This window comes from Ursus arctos, unplaced genomic scaffold (assembly GCF_023065955.2).
Source record: "Ursus arctos isolate Adak ecotype North America unplaced genomic scaffold, UrsArc2.0 scaffold_13, whole genome shotgun sequence".
In the NCBI taxonomy this organism is placed as follows: domain Eukaryota; kingdom Metazoa; phylum Chordata; class Mammalia; order Carnivora; family Ursidae; genus Ursus; species Ursus arctos.
This window is the reverse complement of record NW_026622797.1, coordinates 67,284,733-67,311,049: the sequence shown is the minus strand read 5'-3', so window position 1 is coordinate 67,311,049 and position 26,317 is coordinate 67,284,733. Positions and strand designations below refer to the sequence as shown.

Below are 26,317 nucleotides of genomic sequence, written 5' to 3'. Positions count from 1 at the left end.
GGATCATGACCTGAGCCAAAGGCAGATGCTTAACCAACTGAGCCACTCAGGCGCCGTACTTAAAAATAAAGTCTTAAAAAAAATAAGCATTTCTTTTCTGCCTGAGGCTTTCTTTGGTACCACAGAACTTCTTTGAGCACACATAGACAGGTACCAGCGATATGGGAATGAACGTTCTGAGGGCACCCCTCAAAGGGGCATGGAGGCAGGTGGATAAATGTTGCAGTCTTCCATACTCAACTAGGGTGATTCTGAGTTTGTTCCACACAGCTTTTCAAAGAATCTCTTATTGGGAGTGAACATAAAGCTGCTCATTGACACCACTGGCTTTTCTACGTGCCTTGTCTCATTTCCCTACTTCCTCATTTTTGTTTCTTGGGACCATCTTCCAAACAAAGCATGTAATTAAAAGAAAATAAACAAGAAGCAAAGAAATGATTTTTTTTTTAGTGGGAATGGGGACAGGAGATGTGAAAACAACCTCAAAATTCTTTTCCTATATAGGCAACCAACTGCCTCTGGAAGAAAGCTTAGCTAGAAAAACTTTGGCTCAGTGAGAATTCAACTTGCAGAAATATTCTGTTGATAGTTCCTGACAAATCTTAACTTATTCATCTTCGCAATTTAAAATATAACAGTATTGGGTGGCTGGGTGGCTCAGTTAAACGACTGCTTTCGGCCCAGGGTCCTGGGATCGAGCCCCGCATCAGGCTCCCCCTGCTCAAAGGGGAGCCTGCTTCACCCTCTCCCTCTTCCTGCTGCTCCCCCTGCTTGTGCTCTCTCTCTCTGTCAAATAAATAATAAAATCTTTTAAAAAATAAAAAAAGTGTAACAGTATCTTGCTGCATTTGGAGTTTTAAAAGTAAAAATTCACAACTGAGGTTTTTAAAGAAAGTAAGCATTCCTACCAAGTATCTGCCATTTCTTTCAACCTCTTCACTGAAGGCAGTTGAAACGCAAGAACAGAGACACGAACAGAACAAACACTATTTTCACCACCATAAATGTGATGGTTCCACATCCTTCTTTGCTTCAGTGGTTCCCAACCCTAGCCGCACCTTAAAAACATTCAGAGAACCTAAAAAAATTTAACAAACGCTAGGCCCCTCTCCCAGGAATTCTGTTCTAATTGTTTGGAGGAGGGCCTGGAGGTCTCTATTTTTTAACTGCCTCCTTTCCCAAGGTGCCCATAACGTGCAGGCAAGGCTGAAAACTCCACATCTGCTTTCGACCTTCTCCTCTCTGCCAAAGTAGTAGCAGAGATCGTTAATGAAAACTTAGATGGAGACCCGGCGTGAGGAATAGCTAATCAACCAGTGTCGGTACCAGCGCCAACAGGACTCGGCCACACTTGAGATTAAAACAACAAAAACAGAGGTGCCTGACTGTCTCAGCTGGTACAGAATGTGACCCTTGATCTTGGGGTTGAGCCCCAAGCTGGGTATAGAGATTACTTAAAAATAAAACCTTTAAAGAAGAAAAAAAGCCACAAAACCAAACTACTCTATGCATTTATAAGCATTAAGTTCTTTTTAAAGACACCACCTGATCCCCAGGGTGACCAACTCATCCCATCTGCCTGGGACATTCCCAGTATCAGCTCTGAAGGTCTCCTGCCCTTGGAACTCCTTCTATCCCAGGCAAATGGAGATAATCACTCGAAAAAGCAAATGAGTTTAACATGATGGGGTTAAATCTGTCTGCCATTTCCTAGCTATAACATTAAAACCAATGCCTAGGTTTCTAGCTAGTTTAATAAATTCCACCAAATCTGCCTGTCCTCAGAGATGATCCCATCAAGGTGGCTTAGCGGTCAGTCGCTTACAGAGATCCACATAATAAACTCCTGCTTTATTTCCACAACCATAGATGGATGTTAAAATTAGCGGGCAAAGGTTTGAGGAGGAAGAGGATTTACATAATTTGGAAGTATTTATTAACTACAAAGGGAAAGACAGGAAATTTCCAGTGGAAAAACCTGACAGACATTACCTTAACTAAATCAAGGTCAGCATCACCAGGAGTAATAAGACTTATCAACATCATGAACCACTTGATATGATGCACTGAGGACACATTCTCATCAAAGTGCGTACTCTTGTTCTGACTGTGTGGAAACAGCTGACAAACTCTATTCGAGGTATATTCTACAAAACAATTGATCAATACTCTTCGAAAGTGTCGAGGTCATGGAAGATAAAGAACTATCACAGATTGGGGCGCCTGGGTGGCACAGCGGTTAAGCGTCTGCCTTCGGCTCAGGGCGTGATCCCAGGTTCCTGGGATTGAGCCCCACATCAGGCTCCTCTGCTATGAGCCTGCTTCTTCCTCTCCCACTCCCCCTGCTTGTGTTCCCTCTCTCGCTGGCTGTCTCTATCTCTATCGAATAAATAAATAAAAAATCTTCAAAAAAAAAAAAAAGAACTATCACAGATTGGAGGAGACTAAGAGGACTCGTGACTAAATCAATTTGGGATCCTGGAACACAAAAAGGATACTTTTGGAAAAATGATGAAATCTCAAAAAGGTTTATGGCTTCTTAATGAATACTAATTAATTCATTACTACTATTAATTAGTATTATACCAATGGTGAGTCCCTATTTTTCATTACTATAGTATGCAAGATGTTAACATTTGGGAAAGTGGATGAGGAATATGTGTAAACTATGTACTATTTTTGCAACGTTTCTGTTCAGGCTAAAATCAGTTCAGAATAAACAAGCTCTCCCGCTTGATGCTAATGTACCCTAAATTTTAGGATCTGCCATCACCTAAAGGATTTTGGGGCTCTAGTTGTACTATTTGCATTTTATTTTACTTAGCTTCCAAAATCAACATGAAACATCAATCACCAAATATAAATTCTGGAAATATCTTTAACCAAGGAAATATATGTATAATGGTTTAAAACACAATACACACAACTGATTCTATGTCGGGACAAGCCCAGGAATCTTAGCTCTGACTGCCATACACTAGAAGTAGGGCTTTGAGTCACTGATAGTTCCCCTGTCTGGGTAAAATCATCTATAATTGAGAGGATGAAATAAGGTATGGTCCTGTCAAAATTCCACGAGCCTATTATATAACTTGCTCTTACTTTCAGCAAGATGAAACTAAGGAGTAAAAGATTAACACCACTTAATTAAAAGTTTTGAAGGCCAAGAACACAAAAGGCAATTTGGCTGATATCAGTCAGTAAATATAGGAAAGACATACAACTTCACCAAGAAGCAAGGAAATGTAAATTCAAATGATGCTAGTTTTTAATATTTAATTTTTCAGTGCTAATACCCAATATTGATAGGACTACAGCAAAATGGACACACTTGTATTCTCTTAGTAGCATAAACCCATAACATCTTTGGGAAGGACATGTTGGTAATACGGACTAGAAGCCACCAAAACATGCCCACCCTGCCCTTGGACCTAAGTAATTCCATTTGTTGAAGTTTTTCTTGAGGAAATAACCAAAATGTACACAAGTATTCAGTGCAAAGGTCATCACAGACTATTCACGACATTAAAATCTAGAAACAATATAAATTTTTAACAATAAAAGGAACTAACAGAATCATTAAAATGATGTGGTAAATGTAGGTTCAGTGAATTAGACAGATGTCTCTAATTCACTGTAATTCAGCGAGCGTTACAAAGTAGCATTTATCATATCATCACGTATAGACAGAGACATAGCTACAGATGAAAAAGTCTGAAAAGTTGTAAAGAAAATGTTGAGAGAGTGATTTCTGAGTGAGAAGTTATCAATAATTATTTCTTTTTTGCTTATCTGTTGCTTCTAAATTTTCTAAGTGAATGTGTTGCTTTTGTAATAAAAAGAAACAATAAAAATCTAAATTACGCTTTCACGCTCAATGACTTAGGAAAATCTTCCTGATATAAATGAGTGAAAACAACAGATGTAAAACCATAAAGACACTATGGCCCCCTTTTGTGGCAGGAAAGGAGGGATGAGAGAAGGGAAGAAGGCAAGATGGGAGGGAGGAAAGAAGGGAGAAAGAAAATCTCAGAAATGTAACATGGAATTTAGCTCTAGGTGGCAAAACTGAGTGGTTTTATTTTGTTCTCTATACTTTCCCAAATTTTCAAAGTATTTTTATAATGAACATGTGTGCTTATAAGGGGGGGAAATGGCTATTTTAGTAAATGTTACTATTGGCACTCTGTTGGGAATTTTTTTTACCCCCAAAATTGGTAAATCATGCCCTAGTTGCTAGCAAAAATCCCTAGCATGTCAGTAGGCTGTTTTAAATAGTAGTTTAAATTCCCAGTTTAAATAGTAGGGGGAAAATGAGTACCTCTATGAGGCTAGTTGCTTTAGTTTTATCTATTTATACTTATTTATATTTGTATATAATATATACTTTTATATTATACATTTATATCATATTATGTCACATTTATCATGTATTTATATATCTTTCGTTTTTGTTTCACTTATTGGTGACCTTATTAAGTATACTCATGTCTTCCCTTTTCAGAATCATGATGCTATCCCCATGTTTTGAGGACTAAAGAATAATATACAAAGGCTGAACAGAAATTAAACACGTCTCTCTTTAATGTTGTACAAGTCCCCTCCTTTACGCAGGGATCTCAAGTGGCCCCACAGGCCCTAAGACCTTCTAGAGGAGTGGACCAGGAGGGAGGCCTTCGCCCTCACTGCAGAGTGCTGGGCCCTCCCTGGCAAGAGACATTATAGCCTGGCAACAAGGCTTCAACCAGCTTCCCTCCAGGAAAAGCCAGAGCCCCTGGGAGGACTGTCTGATGCTCCTTCTACCTCATGGCAGCTACACCACTAGAGGGCAGGTTGCTTCCCGGATCCCAAAAGCCTGAGAGCTGCGGGGAGGAGCCAAGGGGACCTGTGACTCAAGCCTGGACGCTTCAGGAGGCATGCTGCTGACCACCCACATTCGACAAGCAGGAGAAGCAATCATCAGTCTGCAACGAAATGTTTTATTTAAATCACACACACACACACACACACACACACACACACAAAATTACCTTTTCTTTCAAAGCTTTCCTCTCTGACAAAGCAGACAAGAGCCAGGAACTTTGTCACCTCTTTTAAATAAAGAACTGTTGTATTGTTCAGCTTTATAATGGCCGTTGATTCCTTGTCATAGGGGGTTCCTGCTCCATCTTCTTTGAGACTAAATGGGGACAGAAACCAGAACATATGTGACCATCGAGAAGAAACTACAAATTGTAGTCCAGTGACAGAGACCAGCTTTAATACTCAGAATGATAATCATAATGAGAAGTCATTTACAATCACCGGGCCTTTCAGCAAAAGTCTCTGAAACACACAATTGCAAGAATGTACATAGTGTATGACAGTCCCTTCCTATGGACACAATGTCGCTGCTGGGGCAGGAAGACATCTCTCCAGGCACCCAGGGAACACGGGTGAGGGATGGAAGCTGGCCATTCTCCCTTCTGTAGCCCATAAGGGCTTCTTGTTTTTTCCTGACAGAATAACCAGGCTGTCAAAAGCATGGTCTGAAGAAGACCAAGGAGAGCTGAATGACTCTTCCAAATTACAGAAGCCTAAGGAGACATGACAGCCAAACATTGGCCTAGATCCTGGATCAGGGAGAAAAGATAGAATTGGAACCACTGGTAAGATTTTAATATGGACAATATATTAGACAGTGCATTAATGTAGCCGTGGCTAAACATGCTTAATTTGGGAAACTGTGGTCCTGCAAGAGAATGTCTGTTTGGTTTTTTTTTTTTAAGAGATAGACACTCAAGTGGCTAGGATCAAAGAATCACCATGTCTGCAATTCACTCTCAATGGTTCGGCAAATCAAACCACAAAATGTATTTAAAAAAGAGAGCACAAATATGGCAAAATGATAAAAATGGGTGGATCCCAGTGAAGGGTATCATATAGGCGTTTGCTGGACTATCCTTGCACATTTTCTGTAGGTTTGACATTTTTCAAAATAAAACACTAAATAAATATACTGGTCTAGTTAAGAAAAGGTGTGGCCTGCAGACACAGATGACTTGGGCTGGAACCCCAGCTCACTTATTATGTGAACTGGAGCGAGGTAACTTCTTTGAGCCTCAATTCCCTGATCTGTATACTAACAGTAATTACCTCGAAGTCTCCCAACGCAGTGAAATAACAGATGAACAGCACTGAGCACAGCGCTCAGACCATGTAAAACGCACAACAAATGTTAACCACTATTACTATGATGCCCTTTAATGATCAAAACCGGACCCTCCGAAGACACTGATGTAATCAGAGTTATGTGTCCTTTCCTCATAGCAAAGGAGCACTTCCCTGCACCTTTTCCCCTTACCTGAAACCGTGTGTGTATGTATGTATGTATGTATGTATTTTTACTTCCCAAATTAATGAATAATTGACCAGAAATTTGACTTAATTGAAATTATGCTAGACCTTATTAATACAACAGAGCAACACGGTTAGTGCCAACCCTGACCCCTTTGCAGTTATAAGAGCCAACATTTACAATGTGACAGGCACCATCCTTAGTTTTTATCATGAATTATCTACCGTCTGGCCTAAGAATCCTCTAAGCTGGGTACTGAGGAACTGAGGCTAGGGGAAATCAGATAATTTGGTCAAGGCTGATGATGGGGGGTAGAGCCAAGACCTCAAACTAATCTAATTTCAGAGTTAATGCTTTTAGTCTCATAAATATCATAAGGAGGTAGGGTGACAAACCAGATAAAATGAAAAGCCTAAACTGTAAGAGTATTTCAAAGGAAATGTAAGTTTTTAGCTTTGAGAATATTTTAAATTGGCACACACATGGCTACTCAAAAGTAAATTGGGGGAAAAAGTTTTGTAAAAAAGGATTCAACTCACTGTGACCTACCAAAACAGTAAAGAAAAATCTTTAAGAAGTCTTGGATCTCAGATGTTAAAAATGCTTTATCAGAGCTCTTAACTTCCTTTGTACTATTTTTAGCTGCTGTTTTTCTAGACTGAATTTCTCTTGCTAATAAGTAGTGTTCTGAGAACAATAAACTGAAATATTTGAATTTTTTTACCCAATGAAGAAAATTTACTAACAGCAGTTAATAACACCAGAAAATTCTTAGGTGATAATGTTAAATGCATAAAGCAGGATATATATATATATATATAATTATATATACAAAGTGATCACATTATCTTAAAAATTACACAGAGAAATAAGAATAAAACACATCAGGGGCGCCTGGGTGGCTCAATCGGTTAAGCATCTGCCTTCAACTCAGGTCGTGATCTCAGGGTCCTGGGATCGCCCCAGGGGCTCCCTGCTCAGCAGAGAGGCTGCTTCTCCCTTGGCCCCTCCCCCCACTCATGCTCTCTCTCAAATAAATAAATGAAATCTTTAGAAAAAAGAATAAGACAATAAAACGTTAATAGTGACTGTCTAGGTGATGAGATTATGGGCTATCTTAATTTTATTCTTTACGCTTTTACATATTTTCTGCAATGAGCATGGATTGCATTCATATTCAGAAAAAAGTAAACATTAAACAAATTGGAAAAACCAAAAGGACCAAGAAAATTACAAGTAAACACCGGTGACGGATTACAACCGCCACAACTATGTGCTACTACTCAAGTCTGCGTTCACAAAGCGGTGAAAACACAGGCAGCTGCCATGTATTTTAAAGCGTGCGCGGGTGTGCTTGGCGAGAGAAGCTCCGCAGAACCCTGAGCGGACTGACCCAGGCACCAGGTCACCTGCCTCGGCCCTGCCGGTCTCCACGAAGCAGCTGGGACCTGGCAGCAAGCCTGTTTCCTCCGCGGCTGCCAGCTAGCTGGGCGGGCTCCTCGCGGCTCCAGCAAACACTGAGGAAACTCCGGGGCCCACGCCCAGTCGGTGACCCAGACTGGTTCCTACTGCACCTGATGGGTTCCCGGGCCACCGCACACTCCGCCACAGAAAAACAACCTGACTCCTCCCGCGGCCGCCCCCCTCATGTTTGTTTTAGCTGGGTAAGAGGAACTCTGATTAACACCATTTACATGAACAGCTTACCACTTACATCTAATTACCATATGGCACAATAATGATTATGCATATCATTAAATAGGTGCCAGATTAATTGTGTTTATTGTATTTGATTACCGCAGCAATCTAGACTGTAATCAGGATACATTTAGTTTCCATGACTATTTCAAGGTCAATCCCCTTAGAGTTTAAAAACAATAGAATGCTACAGAGCAGTAATCTTGGAAAACAAGGTCTATTTCTGAAGCCAGATGGCAGTGTTTAATAATAATACTAAGAAGGCAGTAATCTTGGGGACTAAGGTCTGTTCCTAAAGCCAGATGGCAGTGTGTAATAATAATAATAATAATAATAATAATAATAATAATAATAGTGGCAGCTACATTTATCCAGGGCTTACCAGGTAAAGCCTAATGATATGCCATCCTCACTACAGTCCAGTAAGTATCACTTTCCCTGTTTCATAATGGAGGGGACCCTGCGTGCATGTGTGTATAACAGAAAGAATCTGAACTGAGGGGGCAAAGGATTTTCAGACAGAGGAAGAGAGAAATGGGGAGAATGGGACCCCCGCCGGAGCTGACGGAGGCAGGCCCCAGCTGGCAAGCGAAGAGGAAGATGAACAAGAGCCTCACCCACCGAGGACTGGATAAGCATGTACGATCCAATAGAAATCGACAGCAACAACTTGATGTCTTTTTTTTTAAGATTGTATTTATTTGACAGAGAGGGAGAGAGCGAGTACACAAGCAGGGAAGTGGGAGAGGGAGAAGTAGGTTTCCCGCTGAGCAGGGAGCCCGAAGTGGGGCTCGATCCCAGGACCCCGGGTTCATGACCTGAGCCGAAGGCAGTCGCTTAACCGACTAAGCCACCCAGGCGCCCCAACAACTTGATATCTTAATACAGACAAATTAGTTCATATCCATTCACTCTATACGACACCCATTCAGGAAATTTAAAATTATGTGGAATTAGTTTCTATGTGTGATACCACAATCAATTTTCTCCACTCCTTGTTTATTTTAAAATATTTTAAGTGTACAGGAAGCTCTGTTTTCTAAGACTCTAAGACCATAATAATAAACAGGTAAGTTGTTTGCTTAGTTTTGTGATTCTCTGCTGCTCATAAAAGACGACAAAGTATGTTAAAGAAAATCCAGCAGTTATTTCTTATAATGAAGACAGTAATAGAACTGTTGTTAATGTGAGATAATGTATTTGGAGTTCGAGGATCCTATTAGTCTCTCCCAACTGTGTATGCCATTATGATATGATGACAGATTTTTCAGTAGAAAAATCGGGAATCAGTTAGACTTGAGTTCAAAGTCTAGTTCTGTCCTTTATGGACATTGTGAGCAGGGGTTAGAAACAACCACTCTGAACCTCAGTTTCCCCATCTGTGAAATCGGGATAGTAATTCCCACCTCATGGAATAGCGGGGAATTAAATGCTATAATGTATGCAATATGCTTATTAGCAGAATATCAGACATTTACTCCATAATTTTTTGTTGTTATTGCGTGCTAATTGGTATACTTACAGATCTCAGCCATTTAAAACAAAAGTATTAAAATCAAATAAGTAAATGCAAATGTTACAAGGGTTATGCAAGGTTTCATCTTCTAATCTGAAGTATGGCTTGTTTGTACCCTTAAAGAATATTTTACTTACCCATAAATACAAGAGATGTCGATAACCACATCGATCATATCACAGCAGAGCTCATAGGTTTGCATATCCACTGGGGTACTATCAGTTGCAATATAAATTTTACTGACCACATCAAAGAGAAATGCCTTTTCAATTCCAGAATTCTGAAACAAAAAGAAGATGCTATCTTAAAGGGACAGCTGATTTTAGAACATGTCATCACCATATAAAAAAAAATTACATGCCATCCTCAATGTAAAATATGAATGAACAAAAATCAATTAACTAAAAGTTTTGTTCTATTTTATTACAATTTAAACTTCACATAAACCTTTACAATGGATTTGCATAAGAAATGGGAAATTCTTATTTTTCATAAATTATCTATTGTAGGTAAACAAATTGGGCAGTGTTTCCTGGCTCTTAGAGATGTACCTGCAGTTAGGAAAAGGCAAGTAAAAACACTAATTTTACTGACTGTAAATCTTAAAATAAAATAAATTTTAAAAATCTAAACAAACTCCAAACTGTGGAGTGATAGAGTAAATATGAGTACAACCAAGACGTCTGACTCGAGTCAACAGCAGAGCTTGCCTAGAGCGGACGGTTTATAGGACTCATTCAGCCAGCACATCATCCACAGTGTGAAACATATAAAAACTATTCCATGGGCTATATTTTATCGCCACAACCAGCCTTAATGCTTCCTACATCTCGTAGGGCTCTAGCAACATTGAATGATTGCCTACAACTTTAATAAACACTCTAATTATATCAGGGCAGTACAGGAATAGTTTGGGGAGTGAAATCTTAAAAAACATAAAACAGCATGTAGGAGCAATCTTCCAGAATAATCCTTCAGTGACCTTGCAATGCAGTAAGAGCGAGCAGAAGTAAGACTGTTTTCACGCTTGCAAGGTTATTCTAAAATTCTGCAAATGATTCTACCGGGAGGATATTATTTACTTACTGAGATAAAGATGTTTAGCAAATTCTCCAGGGTGGGGAGCTGTGGAATCAGTTTCTGAACCACTTTGCTAAAAGCTTCAAATATTGAATGATCATATATGCTCGTCAAATAGAAGCTGAAAGAGAAAACAGTATTTCGTCACATTTTCCTTCGGACTGGGGAACAGATTGCTTAGGCTGTCACAACACCCGTGCCCGGCCGTCTGTACCTACCATCCCTACGCACACTTTCTAGCCCCCTTCAGAATTCAAAATGACCTCCACAAAAAATGAACGTGTCTTTGCAAGCCATTCCTCCCCAGCTCAAAAAGCATGAATTGTGCCCATTCTCATCTACTGACTGGCTGGCCTGGAAAGCTTAAAAATGCAGTGGTATGTGCCCATACGAGCTTCCTCACATTCTGCAAAAGAATCCACTCCAGGTCGGGGCGCCTGGGTGGTGCAGTCGTTAAGCGTCTGCCTTCGGCTCAGGGCGTGATCCCGGCGTTCTGGGATCGAGCCCCACATCAGGCTCCTCCGCTGGGAGCCTGCCTCTTCCTCTCCCACTCCCCTTGCTTGTGTTCCTTCTCTCACTGGCTGTCCCTCTCTCTGTCAAATAAATAAATAAAATCTTAAAAAAAAAAAAAGAATCCACACCAGGTCATCTCTACCCACTCCTGTTAGGTTAGTAATGGCTATGTTACTGGTATTGAAGCATCTAATATTTTCATTTTCCAATTTGCAAATCGAATGATGCATACACTTCCCCATAAAAAACTGATAGAGGGGCACCTGGCTGGCTTAGCCAGTGGAGAATGCCACTCTTGATCTTGGGGTTGTAAGTTCGAGCCCCATGTTGGGTGGAGAGATTACTTAAAAATAAAATCTTAAACAACAACAACAACAACTGATAGAGAAGTGGTTTTCCCCTGTATTTCTACTTGAATTATCTTCAGAATTCTCTTTTACTTGTGACTATAAATACTATCATATTTATCAAGAATTCTAAACTTCAGCATATTAACTTCCTGGATTATGTTCTTGAGTTTTATGTTTTTCATATGTGGGGAAAACATTAGCTTTGACCATTTGTTTAAAAAACAAAAACAGGGGCGCCTGGGTGGCTCAGTCGATAAGCGTCTGCCTTCAGCTCAGGGCGTGATCCTGGCGTTCTGGGATCAAGCCCCACGTCAGGCTCCTCCACTGGGAGCCTGCTTCTTCCTCTCCCACTCCCCCTGCTTGTGTTCCCTCTCTCGCTGGCTGTCTCTCTCTCTGTCAAATGAATAAATAAAATCTTAAAAAAAAAAAAATTAGAATTAGCACATGCAAAGCTTGCTTTTCCCAAATACTGTCCCAATGTGTACAGCACAAATAGGGTAAACAGGTGAACACCAAACTGCCCGTGCTGACTTTGGACTCCACACCTGCTTTTTTCTGTTGATTACTGTGATCCCGGAAGGGTTTCTGTTCTCACCTGAGGTGAATTTTTTCTAACCCAGCATCTGCAAGGTCATCGTTTGCCCTCTGATGAATATCTCTTTGGGTTTCAATTTTGTGGTCATCTGACAGACCATCCACTTTATGAATAAACACCTCGAAGTTGATGTCAGTGTTCACTTTGTAGGCCCTGGTCACGGTGAGATGGAGCCTGGCCAAAGCTTCCATGTAATCGTCCTGGGAACAAAGGCACACTCCTGTCAGGGGAGGCCAAACCCTTCCAAGCTGCCTTCCACCAACACTCTTCTTCCCATTTTACTGAGGTCTGATCGACAAATAAACGATGGGTACATTTAAGGTGCACAGTATGATGTTCTGATGTGCGGGTACATCATGAAATGACCCCCCATTCAAGTTAATCTACCCATCACCTTACTTCAGTTACTTTTTTCTTTCATATACACCCCTAATTTGGAAACCATGTGGGTACAATCCTCCAAAATATTTTGCAAAAGCCCAAATAAAAGCTGGTTTCATGGAATTCAAGTTTGAAAACTGAAGTTTCATTAACAAAGAGATGAAAAAGGCAGGCAGGAAAAACCCAGCTGTAGGCTGTTATGATGTAGCTTGATGACCGTCTTTAAGATCGGCACTGCAGCTTTATGAATTCAAAATGACCCCCTACCACCTAGGACCTTCCCTGGGATACTGTTCTTCCCAGATTCTTGAGTCCCTGGGTGAACTGTGATGAACAGTTAGAGATGGAAACGTGATCTCGGTTGCTGGGAGGATGGGGAAGGAGCCAGGAGGAAAGATAAGAGCACTGGTCTAGAGCAGAGGTCAGCAAACCACGGCCTGAGGGCCAAATTGGACTCACTGTGTGTTGTTTATAAGTAAAGTTTTATTGGAGCCCAGCCACACTCACCTATTTACATAGTGTCTGTGGCTGCTTTTGTGGTGCAGTGGCAAACTCCTCGGAGACGGTACAGACAGCCTGCAAAGCTTAGAACACTTACCATCTAGCCCCCTACGGAAACAGTTTGCTGACCTCTGATCTAGAGTAACTGACCCAAATAGCGCAATACTATTTTTTTCTGCTTCCTACAAATGACACTTTTATATAAATATGATGAACATCTGCGTAGGCATCTCCCTGTTTAAGAAATCAAATAGTAGGGGTGCCTGGCTGCCTTGGTTGGAGGACCATACAACTCTTTATTTTTTTTTTTTAAGTAAGCTGTGCACCCAACATGGGGCTCAAACTCACAACTGTGAGATCAAGAGCTGCATGTTCTATCAAGTGAGCCAGCCGGGCGCCCTGAGCATGAGGTCGTGAGTTTGAGCCCCACATTGGGTGTAGAGATTAATTAAATACATAAACTTAAAAAAAAAAATCAAACAGTAGACACTGACGCCCCATGTGTCTCTCCCCATCCTCCCAGCCCACCCCATCCCTCTACCCCCCACCTCCAGAGGTATCCACTATCCTGAGTTTAGTGTTTATTCTCAGTCATCTCTTTATACGTTACTACATACATATGTATCCCTAAACTACATACAGAATTCATTTACATTGTCTTGAAATTCAGGGGGAGGCTGTCTGAGAAAGGACAACAAAGGAAGCTTTTCGGGAGGTAGAAATATTCTATATCTTGACTGTGAAGTGGTTACAAGTTATACGCGTTTGTCAGACTCACTGAACTAGACACTCACGATGAATGCACTTTACTGTATATAAGTTATACCTCAAAAATTATTATTGTTTATGTCTTTAACTGTAGAGGGGAGTTAAGGGGACATGTCTATGAGCAAAACTAGCCAATGTCAAGAGAGTATCATAATATCAAAAGATTAGAAGTTGTTACTGTAACTTCCCTGCCAGGCATATAAAATGATCTGATTACCAACTAAGTGACGAAGTGGCCCATACCTACGAGGACGAAAAATAACATCTGAAAGAAAAAAATACTTGGTTTATTAGAACAGAGGGAGGGTGACTGATTTTTCCCACTGTGTTTGTTACCATCTTCTACAACAGATAAAAATACAGGAAAAACACACCGCCTTAGTTCCTATCCCAAAATTAGATCTAGGAATTACAGGCAGGTCAACAATCACCAATGTAGATGAAGTCAACACTCCATTTTGGATCCTAAGGCACGTGTGACATGGCTTCGGGGGCCAAGGGTGGCCCTGGAGGTGTGGGACATGTTGTGTGGGCTCTGCCTGGGGGGCTGGCGGTGTCATACTGTTAGCTCACAGGAAATCACTCTGGATGCTTCCATGCTCTTTCATCCTACAACATTCTGTGAGGACACATTTTCTCCTTGGGGATATATTTATCTGGCAATCCTGTGATTGTGAGGAATTCACAAGGAAAAAATAAAAATATCAGGCGTCAGACCAACGGAGCCCTGTTGAGAAATAAAGGCAACGACGTTGAAGTGCCTGCCAAGACTGCCTGAAGTTTGCTTTCCTTTTCAGTGCTTGTAATCACATCATATAAAAGTTCCTGAAAACATGGCTTTACAGTCTGCTTCCAGTACAAAAGTATAGGTCACACAGACTCTGAAACAGCTTATTCCATTATTCCTTCCTTTTAGTAAAGGATAGCTCTCAACAATGTTGTTCCTACCTTTTTAAAAGTGGAAACTTAAAAAGACAAATTTCTCAAACATTCTTATACTTTTCTCTGCCCTACAGCTAGGGGAAAACAACACCACCACCACCACCACAAGAAACAAAAGAAAAGAAAACACACATTTACCAACCCAAATTGAAGGGCCACTTTTCATGTTCAGGTAAAATTAAAACAAAATTACAGTTGCAACTTAAAAATAAGCAAGCGAACCTATTTTAGCCACATTATAGCCACAGTGCAAACACCTAGGATAGCGTTGCGATGGACATCTGAATCCTAGAAATGCCGGTTGCTACACGAGCACAACGTGGTATTGAGGTGAGTACTTACTAAGCCACTGTCTTGAAAAGATGAGTCATCTGACTGGAATCTACCCAGGGGTAGGGCTACCTCGTTCAACAACTACAGCAACAGCAGTGGAGTCACTTAGGGAAAAAACTGGAGCTTAGAAGAGACAGATGAGTGGGACGTAGCCAAGAGCTCGCCCCCCATGCGGCAGCGCGCACACAACCGGCCGCTCCTGCGTGCTCGAGCTCCCTAATTTATGGGGTTGGCAGACCGAGGCAGGAAGACAGGGGCTACTGCCAAGGCCACAGATGGGCCAGAAAACAGGTCAGTACAAGTGGGACAGCCAGGAAAGCAGCGACTGACAGCAGGGCTTGGACCTGCTGCAGGTGTCTACAAGCGTGCATCTCCAGATGGGCCCAGGGGAAGGGAGGCACTGCTGCTGACAGATCGCGCACCGGAATCTGAAGTCTCTCCCCTGTGCACCACCACCAAAAAGGCAAGAAGAGCCCCTCCTACCAGATGGCCACACTCCCACAGCTATACTAGAAGTACACAGTGCAATCACTTGGAACTAAAAGGCTTAGTTGAAAATTTCATTATTATATTAAACAGGCACCTAGTTCCCTGAATGAATTCATGATGCTCTCAGGCATGAGCAGTCTTAGAGAACGGGTTTTCCAACAGCGGGCTCAGAACCATTATTACTAAGAGTTTACATATCCCTTCCTCCCTAACTCCATCGGCACTCCTGGAAGGGGCAGGTGTGCTCGGCCCATCTGTCTGACTGCAGGTCCAGCTGCAGGGAAATATCATGCCCTGAACTTAGAGTTGGTTTAGTGCACTCCTGGAAGGACTTACTGCCATGTATCCCCCACAGCTGTGAAAGCCCTTGGGAGAGCCTTCAGGCTAGGCTATGCTTCCAGAACACTTTCTAAGAGCGCCTGGACACGGAGAGTTTGAAGAGCCTCATTGTCCCAGTTCTGTTCCCTGGACTCTTTCCTAAGACCAGCATGCCTGATATGCACCTGCCGCTGCTTCCCTTCCCCCTCGTCGCCTTTAACTTCTGGCTCCCACTTCCCAGGAGAAAGGCCCAGAGTACCAAAGAGGCAATTCAGAAGACTAGTTTGAATACTAATAAAGTGAATAACTAATTCCTGGGTACAAAGTCACCAGTCAGGGGGTCCCCAAGTCTTTGCTTTCAGCAAAGTTAAAGGAAGGCCCATCAGGATGTCTACTGATAAACTACTAAAAACAATCCTTTGTGATAGAAAACTGGGCAATTGAGAGACTATAACTTGGAAAGCATTTAAATAATCAAACGAATGCTATAACAAAACTCACCCCATATTCATCTACTTATTTATGTAAACAAGGTTTCTCAGCGCTTACATGAACTCAATCAAAAATGGAATTGATGCCAAATCCTGTCTTATTCAAGCATGGATACGAATTAAGTGGAAAAATACCCATCGTCTTAAGAGATATACTTACCAATCAAAATTTTAGTTTTTATACTTAATAGATACCTATAAAATACATAATAGTTATGCTGTCAATCAATTGTGTACTAGTAATAATTACAATAATTTAATTCGAAAGAAAAACTTCACACTTAGAACTTTATCTTCCTAGGAAAGAGTAAACATTTTAAAACGCAGACTTATATATACATTTTGTTGCAGAGAACCCGTGCCGTCTTACAGATGTCTGCCAAGAATATCGGGGGCAGGGGAGGCGTCGTTGCCATCCTTGGCCTGAATGGTGGCCCCTCCATCTGTGAGGTTTGGGGCCATACATAACTCCCTGACGGAGCTCACTGCTCATTGGTTAGGGTTCCACAGACGGAGCCTTTTCCCCTTTGCAACCCTGAGAGCCCCCACTGAGAAACGTTTGTTTGGTAAAAAGGGCTATTCCTGATTCTAAAAACCAAACCAAAACCATCACCAAAAGAACTGGTTTGAACACAGGGGAGGGACTGCCTCTTGGGGGGCGGGGCTGCAGTCCCATGCACCCCAAGACTGAACTTTACCTGGGAGTCGATGACAAATATCAGCGCTCCTGTTCCCCGGAAGATCATCTCATAGTCAAACGTCGGGTCAAAAAAGTCAATCTGTCCTGGGAAGTCCCAAATCTGGAAGTTAACAAAGGAGCTATTGGACACGTCTTCCCGACAGATCTTGTTGGTGCTTTCCAAGAACAGCGTTTCGTTGGGAGACATTTTGTGAAAGACAACTTTCTGAATAGATGACTTGCCACTTCTCCTCAGGCCCATGAGCAGGATTCTGGGCTTCACCTCAGTGCTGAAGGGATCGCTGAAGTCCAGAACTGGAGAAACCACAAAACAAGAATGAGAGTGAGTTGCTTTCACAGTGGTTAATTAGAGAAGTTTCACTTCCACCTCAGATGTGATTTATGTTCGCAGACAATGCCACTCTTCCAAATATGGAGACTGCTAACTACCTCACTCCACTCATTAAGGGGCCTTTTAGTAAGTCCAGAACACTGAAAAATGCTGTTTTGCGACCCATCACACCATTCCAGAGGGCCAGAAAACTTGTACAACTCCATACCACAAGCAGCAAATCTGGAGTGTGAAAAGGAGAGCTTTCCTGGAACAGAGTATGAAGGGGAAAAAATCCAGTCTTAGCATTCCAAAGCAGTGTCTTCTTTGTCCAGATCATCAGAGTCTCTATGCCCTAAAGAGATGCTTGTTCATTTGAGTTATGCCTCAAACAAACAATTTTGGACTTCACCAAAATTTAAAACATTGGTGCTTCAAAGGGCACTATAAAGGAAGTGAAGACAACCCACAGAATGGGAGAAAACATCTGCAAATCACATATGTGATAAGGGACTAGTATCCAGAATATATAAAGCACTCTTACAATTCAATAATAAAGACAACCTAATAAAAAAAAAATGGGCAACGGATCTAAAGAGACATTTCTCCAAAGAAGATACAAAAATAGCCAATAAGCACATGGAACAGTGCATCATTAGCCATGCAAGAAATACTAATCAAAACCACAATATGATGCCACCTCACACCCACTGGGATGGTTATAATCAAAAGACAAACAATAACAAGTATTGGTGAGGCTATGGAGTAATTAGAACCCTCATCCACTACTGGTAAAGAACATGAAATGTGATGTGCTTTCAACAGTTCGGCAGGTCCTCAGAAGGTTAAACACTGAGTCACCATAGGACCCAGCAATTCCACTTCTAGGAATATATTCAAAGAAATGAAAACATAGGGGCGCCTGGGTGGCGCAGTCGTTAAGCGTCTGCCTTCAGCTCAGGGCATAATCCCGGCGTTATGGGATCGAGCCCCACATCAGGCTCCTCTGCTATGAGCCTGCTTCTTCCTCTCCCACTCCCCCTGCTTGTGTTCCCTCTCTCGCTGGCTGTCTCTATCTCTGTCAAATAAATAAATAAAATCTTTAAAAAAAAAAAAAAGAAATGAAAACATATGTCCAATGTACATGAATTTCTTTTTTGTTTCCTTCTGACAACCCCTGTTATATATTTTTCTCAGTCCCTGGTCCCAGTCGAATTCAATAGTGACTGGAAAGCAATTCTTTCTTCCCTTACTACAACTAGTAAATTTTTCCAACTCTCTATAATTGTCTAAAGCACATATTACTACTTGATAATATCTTAGTGAATTTCATTCCTATGTATAATATTTTGATGTTTGAATTTGCAGTAGGGTTCGGTAAACACACAAATTTCAGGTAAAGCAACAACTGAATAGAGAAAAAGTAAGCAGGTACACGTGTGCACAGCGGCTACTCCACTAGAAGCAGCACTTTACTCTCACCCTACCCACACACTTTTCCAGTTCAACTTAACTCAATCCAACAATCCGCAGATGAGATACTATAGAAGCAATAATGTGGAAGGAAAGCGCCCAAGAAAGTCACCAGCTTTCTTCTTCTTCATCAGTCATTATATGCTACTCACTCACAGTCAATCTTAGCAAAAGCAGGGCATAAATTAAAAAAGAGAACAGGGCTTCGTGTTTTAAAATTTTCAGGCTGGTAATATGTCACAATCTTCCCCTCCCACAGTGAATCCCTAAAAATAACAGAAAAGGTATAAACCATAAATAAATAGATGAACAAATAAACATAAATATCTGAGCTTAAAACAACAACAAAAACCCTCAAAGTTGACAGATTACAGAGAAATCCCTAAGAAACACAAAGGTCAGATTGAAGAGGGAACCTGCAGCCTTTGACTAGGAATGGTAGGGTTCTGCTGCAGAAGGTAGAACTGCTGGCAGCCCAAACAGGAAGGGACATGAAGACAACCAACAGGGTTGTTATTTGGAGAATCATAATGAGAAAAGCCAGCAGGTAAGCTCTGTGCACTACTGCCACCCACCCACCCAGTACACACTTCCAGGTAGAAGCAATGACCAGGGGTTTGGGTATGAGGGGGAAGGCAGTGCTCCAGGGGCTCAGGATGCCCAGCAGGAAGAGGGGGCACTCACACTACCACTCTCCATGGGCTCTGCCCTTCCCTAACTCTCACTACAGGGCGTGGAGTTCAACAGCTGGAAGCAGTTAACTTCTTCCCTCCAGACATTTCCCCAAAAGTCTAATATCCATATACCAGAACATACATCTGAAGAAGCAGAGCTCATAAAGCAGTCACAGTAAACTTCCAAGTTAAGTATAATTAAAATATTCAGAGAAAATGTGATATCCATAAAACAAGAACAGTTTTAGAATAAGAGCAACCATGAAAAATGGCTTTAGCCATCTTAGAAATAAAAATATAATGTGGGGGGGGTTAGATATATGAATTGAAAAGCAGAAAAAAGACAGATAAAGAGGACAATAGTTAACTGGAACATCAAAGCCTCTCAGAATGTAGTACAAAGGGATACAGTGCTGGAAAGTAGGAGATAAAGGTTAAAGTAACATAAAGAATAATTATCTCAACCCAGTGGAAAATATAAATACTTGCGAAAGTACATTAGAAAAGGGTCCAGAAGGACGCACAGCAAGCAAAGACTGCATGGGTGAAAGACCTGGGAGAATCATCAAAGGGATTTTGGCTTTAATTTTTTTTAAGTTTATTTTTTTTGGTAATCTCTATACCCAACGTGGGATTCGAACTCATAACTCCAAGATCAAGAGTCACATGCTGTTTTGACTGAGCCAGCTAGGCACCTCCCCATGGCTTTAATTTTAAAAAGGAAACGCATTCATTCATATATATATATATAATATATATATATATATATGAATGAATATATATAGAATATACATATTATATATATATATATGAATGAATATATATAGAATATACATATATAGAATATACATACATATATATATAATTAAAATTAGTTTTGAAAAAAATGTTTAATGTATAGGGAGCCATGGCAGACATAGAGACATTTCAAAACATTAAATACTCTTGGGGCGCCTGGGTGGCACAGCGGTTAAGCGTCTGCCTTCGGCTCAGGGCGTGATCCCAGCTTTGTGGGATCGAGCCCCACGTCAGGCTCCTCTGCTGTGAGCCTGCTTCTTCCTCTCCCACTCCCCCTGCTTGTGTTCCCTCTCTCGCTGGCTGTCTCTATCTCTGTCGAATAAATAAATAAAATCTTTAAAAAAAAACAAAACAAAACATTAAATACTCTTAAAATTGTGATTTCAACTCCACATTTTCTTGTTACAGTGGTTGTTGTAAAGTTTCTGTTTTTTCAATACAATAAATATAGGTACTCAAAGTAGCAGACTGATAAGGTTGGTTGGACAAAAAGATATGCAAAACATGGTTCCTATCTTGAAGAAACTTAAAATCCAGTCTAGGTAATGTGGTATGCGCACAAAGATAGACAAATAGATCATTGGAATAGAATAAGGAGTCCAGAAATAAACCCACATATACAAGGACAACTGAGTTTTGACAAAGATGAAAAGCCAATTCCATGGAGAAATGATAGTCATTTTTACCAAATGGTGCTAAAACAACTGGATATCTATATGCAAAAAACAAACAAACAAAAGAACAACAACAAAAAAAAACCCCAAAAAACCAAAAAACGAATTTCAATCCACATCTCACACCATATACAAAAATTAGCTCAAAATTGATCATAGGCCTAATTTTAAACCTAAAACTATGCAACTTCTAGGAGAAAATATTTATGACCTTGGGTTAGGCAAAGATCTCTTAGATATAACACCCAATATTGATAAATTGGACTTTATTAAAATAAAAACTTCTCTTCAGATGACACCATTAAGATAATAATAATTTAAAAAAGGAAAGCCACAGATTAAAAGAAAATACCTGCAAATCATACAGCTGTTAAAGGATTTGTATCTGGAACATGTAAGGAATTCTAAAAACTCATTAATAAGAAAACAAACTTCAATTTTTGAAAGGGTGGGAGAGCAAAAGGTTTGAACAGACAATTCGCCGAAGAGAACTTATGGAAGGCAGACTCACACAAGAAAAGATGCTCAGCACATCATCAGTCATCCAGGAAATTAAATCAAAACCACAAGGAGATACTATCGCAGACACAGTAAGAAGGCTAAACTGAAGGACCGACAGCAACAAGCGTTGATGAGGATGTGGAGGCAGCAGAACCCCCATACACTGCTAGTGGAAACGTAAAATGGTACAGCCATGTTGGAAAGCAGCTTGGTGGTTTCTTAAGAAGTTAAACATGTATTATATTATCCCAGCCATTCCGCAGTTACATATTTACCTAAAAGAAATGAAAGTATGTGTCCATACTTGCACACAAAGGCTCCTAGCAATTTTATTTGTAATAGTCAAAGACTGTTAACAACCCAAATGTCCATCAGCAGGTGAATGGATAAATTGTGGTGCATCTCAGCAATAAAAAGAAATAAACTGTTGACACATATAACATGGATGAATATCAAAAGGATTATGCTGAGTGAAAGAAGCCAGTTCTATTACATAAAGATTCTATTGACATAAAGTTCTAAGAACTGTAAACTCATCTATAGTGACAAGTAGCAGATCAGTGGTTGCCTGGGAAATGGACGAGGTAGTGAAAAGGGGTCAGAGGGAACAACCTCAAAGGGGTATAAAGAAAACTTTTGGGGGCGATGGATACGTTCTTGGTTACGGTGGTGGTTTCACAGGTGTACACGGTTTCACAGGTGTACATTATGAAATAGGTGTGACTAATTTTATGTCAATTATATCTCAGTACAACTTTTTTAAAAAAAAGATCAATTGGTTGATTGATTGGTTTAGACAGGGAGTGTGCAAGAGGGATAAGGGGCAGATGGAGAGGGAGAGAAATCCTCAAGCAGACCCCACTGAGCATGGAGCCTGACACAGGGCTCGATCCCAGGACCCTGAGATCATGATCTGAGCCAAAACCAAGAGTTGGTGGCTTAACTGACTGAGCCACCCAGGTGCCCCTCAATACAGCTCTTTTAAAAAATGTATTCTCAGGGCGACACCTGGGTGGCTCAGATGGTTGAGTGTCTGTCTTCGGCTCAGATTGGCTTGGGATCCCAGGGTCCTGGGATCGAGTCCCACATCGGGCTCCCTGCTCAGTGCGGAGCCTGCTTCTCCCTCTCCCTCTGCCATTCCCTCCACTTGTGCTCTCTGGCTCTCTCTCTCTCTCTCTGTCAAATAAATAAATAAAATCCTTAAAAATAATTAAAAAAATAAATAAAAATGTATTCTTGGGGTGCCTGGGTGACTCAGTTAAACCTCTGTCTTCGGCTTGGGTCATGATCTCAGGGTCCTAGGATCAAGCCCCGCATAGGGCTCCTTGCTCAGTGGGGAGCCTGCTTCTCCCTCTCCCTCTACCTGCCACTCCCCCTGCTTGTGCTCTCTCCCTCTCTTTCTCTCTGTCAAATACATAAACAAAATCTTTAAACAAAAATTTAAAAGTAAATAAAAATAAAAAAAATTTTAATGTATTCTCAAGGACAAAAATGAAAACCTCAAGAGCTATAGTTGTTCTATTATTGCTTCACAAACAGCTAGTGTTAGATCAATGCAAAGAGTAGGGAAGAAATGCCCACGGGTAGTAGGAAGGAGCTCAGTGCATTACAAGGGTTATGAATGCAGACAAAGCAGTGCAGGATTTGGATGGGGTTGATGGGGGTGGGGCGAAGGAGGCTCTCTAAGAAGAGCAGAGACCAAAGGTAGGCAAAGGCACCATGCCTTTCATAGAACAGGTAAATATGCATACAATGAAAACTCAGCAACCATATATGAAGGTACCTTCCATATGCCAAGTACTGTGCTGGGCACTCTCCACACTTCATCCCATTCAACTCTTTCAGGAATACATAGTATTATCTCTCCATTTCAGGTAAAGAAATTTCAAGCTCGGGGAAGATCAAGTTAACATTCAAACTGAGGGCTGGCCCATCCAAAAGTCTATGCATTCTGTTTCTGCTGTGCAACACTCAATCCAATCAAAGAAAGCAAAAGTCCACATTAAATTATGTACAAGCACAAAAATACTGAAGTGTTTATACATGTTTTTATTTCTTCCCAATTTATACGCTGGGCATCAGTGCAGATTTTAACTTATCTTCATTAGGGTCTGCAAGTGTCTATGTGGCATGACCACCCATGCTGGTGCCTTGGAGGATGGACCTCCACCTCCTGGGGAGAGTGGGAGGTGATGGAAGGTCACCGTGTGGAGAGGAGGTGGTGTACACACGTTTATATACACAGACTGGCTGGGAAGCGAGATGCACATGCCACTACAACATACACACACAGTGTTGGAAGTATTTCCTTCTCCCTGCCAAATTCAAGCACAGGCCACCAATGGTAAACTGCTGGGCAATGGTGGGCCAGATCAGTGAGGGTACCATCAACTCTGTGGAGACCCCTCAGGCCCACGCAGATGCATTTTACATTTAGCTTGTATGGACACATGCCAGATACCTGGCTAGACATTTCTGCAAACTTTTACCCCCTCCCCCCCCCAACACCCCCCATTCCCCGGCCATGAGGAGGTACAGGTCTGTTTTGCACCTGAGGAATCTGGGGAGAGGAACATGCCCAAGGTCACAGGGCTAGTATGTGGTAGAGTCCTCGCCTAGAGTCTTAGCCAACAATCAGATGGCATTCAACAAAAACTGCAACAATGAAAACAGAAGAGACTAGGAAATACCAGAGTACATCATGCATAATAAGAGCACATACCGCTAGTGAAACTCTTAGATTCCCTTAGACGTGTATGGTGCTGGTTCACAATATAAACGTATTTGTTATGTGAACCACAGTCAAAAACACTTTGTTGACCACTGCTATTGCCCAGGAGAGGTTTCTTATATCACAGAGGACTGCTGACAAAAATCCCTCCTTCGGGGGCCCCTGGCTGCCTCAGTCAGTGGAGCACATGACTCTTGATCTTGGGATCATGAGTTCGAGCCCCACGGTGGGAGTAAAGATTACTTTAGAAAATAAACAAAATAAAGAAAAAATTAATTTGCCATTGTTCTCAAGCACGATGGGCCTCTAGGGTCTAATATAGATCATGTATATATATTTTTTTAAATCTCTCTTCTAATCCTCTCCCACCTCCCCTCAAGTATCTCTGCTTCCAAACCCTGTGGGGCTTCCCAGAGGCTCTCATCCCCCTCTGGGAGTGAGAGCAGGGAGCGCATACCAGGAAATGCAGCACCCAAACTCTTGGCCTCCTGGCCAGCTGGCTCTCTCCACTAAACTTTCCCTGTGCATCACCGTTCACTCAAGAACATCCTGAGAAAGGTGAAAGGAAGAGAATGAAGGACGAGAGCTGCAGTATAAGGGCTAATACTTATTTTTTTTTAAAAAAAGATCAAGAAGGAACTACAGGATTTGGGACTGGAGATGGACTCCCAGGGAGGGCCCTTTAAACGTGTCAGCGGGTGTGGAGGAAGTTGCTGGGAGAGGTGAAATTTACCAGAGGGCAGTTTGTTCAGTTTCATAAAGGTTCCCTGATTCTCTGCCAAGTGTGAGCCGGGGCTGAGCCAGGGGCTGCAGACACAAAGGAAAGATTCATTCCTTAGTGATTAGAGGAGAAAGCAGACAAGAAAAACTGACAATTACAGTGTCCTGTTACGGAGGTGTTATGGGCTCAGAGAGAGGACTCCCTGGAGAAATATCTGAGTCTTAAAGAAAAGGAGGCATGAAAGAGATGAATGAGGAAAGGTCGTGCCAGAAAGAGATTCTGGCTTTCCCGCAGTTTAAGGAATGTCGTTTAAAGGCAAGGAAAGGCTGCACCCTGCCCAGTGACTTCCTTCCCACAGCATTTCGAATAAAATCCAAACACCTTCTTTCCGCAAAAGGCCCTACATGGACTTCCCTCTCATCCCGTGCCGGGTTCATCTTCCCCACTGGTTCCCTATCCTGTAACCACACTGGCATTCCGGTTTCTCACCCCCGGGGTCTGGACGTGTCCCTCCCTCCACCTGATAGGCTTCCCCTAGCTTTCTTCCCACTCAGCCCAGAAGCAATTTTATCTCCTCTCCGCTGAAGGGGACCCCATCAGTTCTTGATAACCCTGTGTCTTAATAGTACTTATCACTGGGGTGGGGCTTGGGTGGCTCAGTCGGTTAAGCCACCAACTCTTGATTTCGGCTCAGGTCATGATCTCAGGGTCACGAGATCCAGCACAACATGTGGGCTCCTCGATGAGCAGGGAGTGAGCTTGAGATTCTCTCCCTCTGCCCCTCCTCCCGCTCACTCTGCCTCTCTCTCTCTTTCAAATAAATAAATAAACAAATCTCTAAAAAAATAGTACTTATCACTATACAAAACTGTCTTTTTACTTTATACATTTGTCTTCCTGTCTGTTTACTTGTTTATTGTCTGTCCCAAATATACAGAAGCAAATTACAAAGCATGTGGCATGAGTCCAATAAATATCTTTGAATAGGTTCGTTGACAGAGAAGTCTGTCACCTCCACGGCAAACAAAAACTGCAACAAAGACAAAAGAAGAGACTGGGAAATACCGGAGTACATCATGCATAATAAGGGTATAAACCTCTAGTGAAACTTTTTCAAGTCTACTTAGACATAGGTGGTGCTGGTTCACAACATAAACACATTTTTTATTGTGGACCACGGCCAGAAATATTTTGTCAACCACTGCTAGATTCCGCTGCCTCATGAATGAGATGCTGGGAAGTCTGGATTTTACTTTGAAAGCCATGAGGAAATCACTAAGGATTTTAAGAGGAGACTAACATGATCAGATTTACACTTCAAGAGGTTCACTCCAGAAACAGACCCCCTGGCGGGGGGTTGGTGTGGAGATAGTGAAGGGGTCTAGAATAAGCCACTGTGCCATAAAAATTATACTGAGCTAAA

The 26,317-nt window shown here is 41.6% G+C and overlaps 1 protein-coding gene across 1 annotated transcript in view; it reads right to left on the bottom strand.

The window, feature by feature from the left end:
- RRAGD (Ras related GTP binding D) overlaps positions 1-26,317 on the bottom strand; it is a 39,498-nt gene that overhangs the window by 5,174 nt on the left and 8,007 nt on the right. The window contains exons 2-6 of the mRNA XM_026511821.4: positions 17,011-17,306; positions 12,090-12,289; positions 10,638-10,752; positions 9,689-9,831; positions 5,031-5,179 (exon numbers count right to left, since the gene is read on the bottom strand). Coding sequence (XP_026367606.1) covers positions 5,031-5,179; positions 9,689-9,831; positions 10,638-10,752; positions 12,090-12,289; positions 17,011-17,306 — 903 coding nt within the window. The remainder of the gene's footprint in view (positions 1-5,030; positions 5,180-9,688; positions 9,832-10,637; positions 10,753-12,089; positions 12,290-17,010; positions 17,307-26,317) is intronic.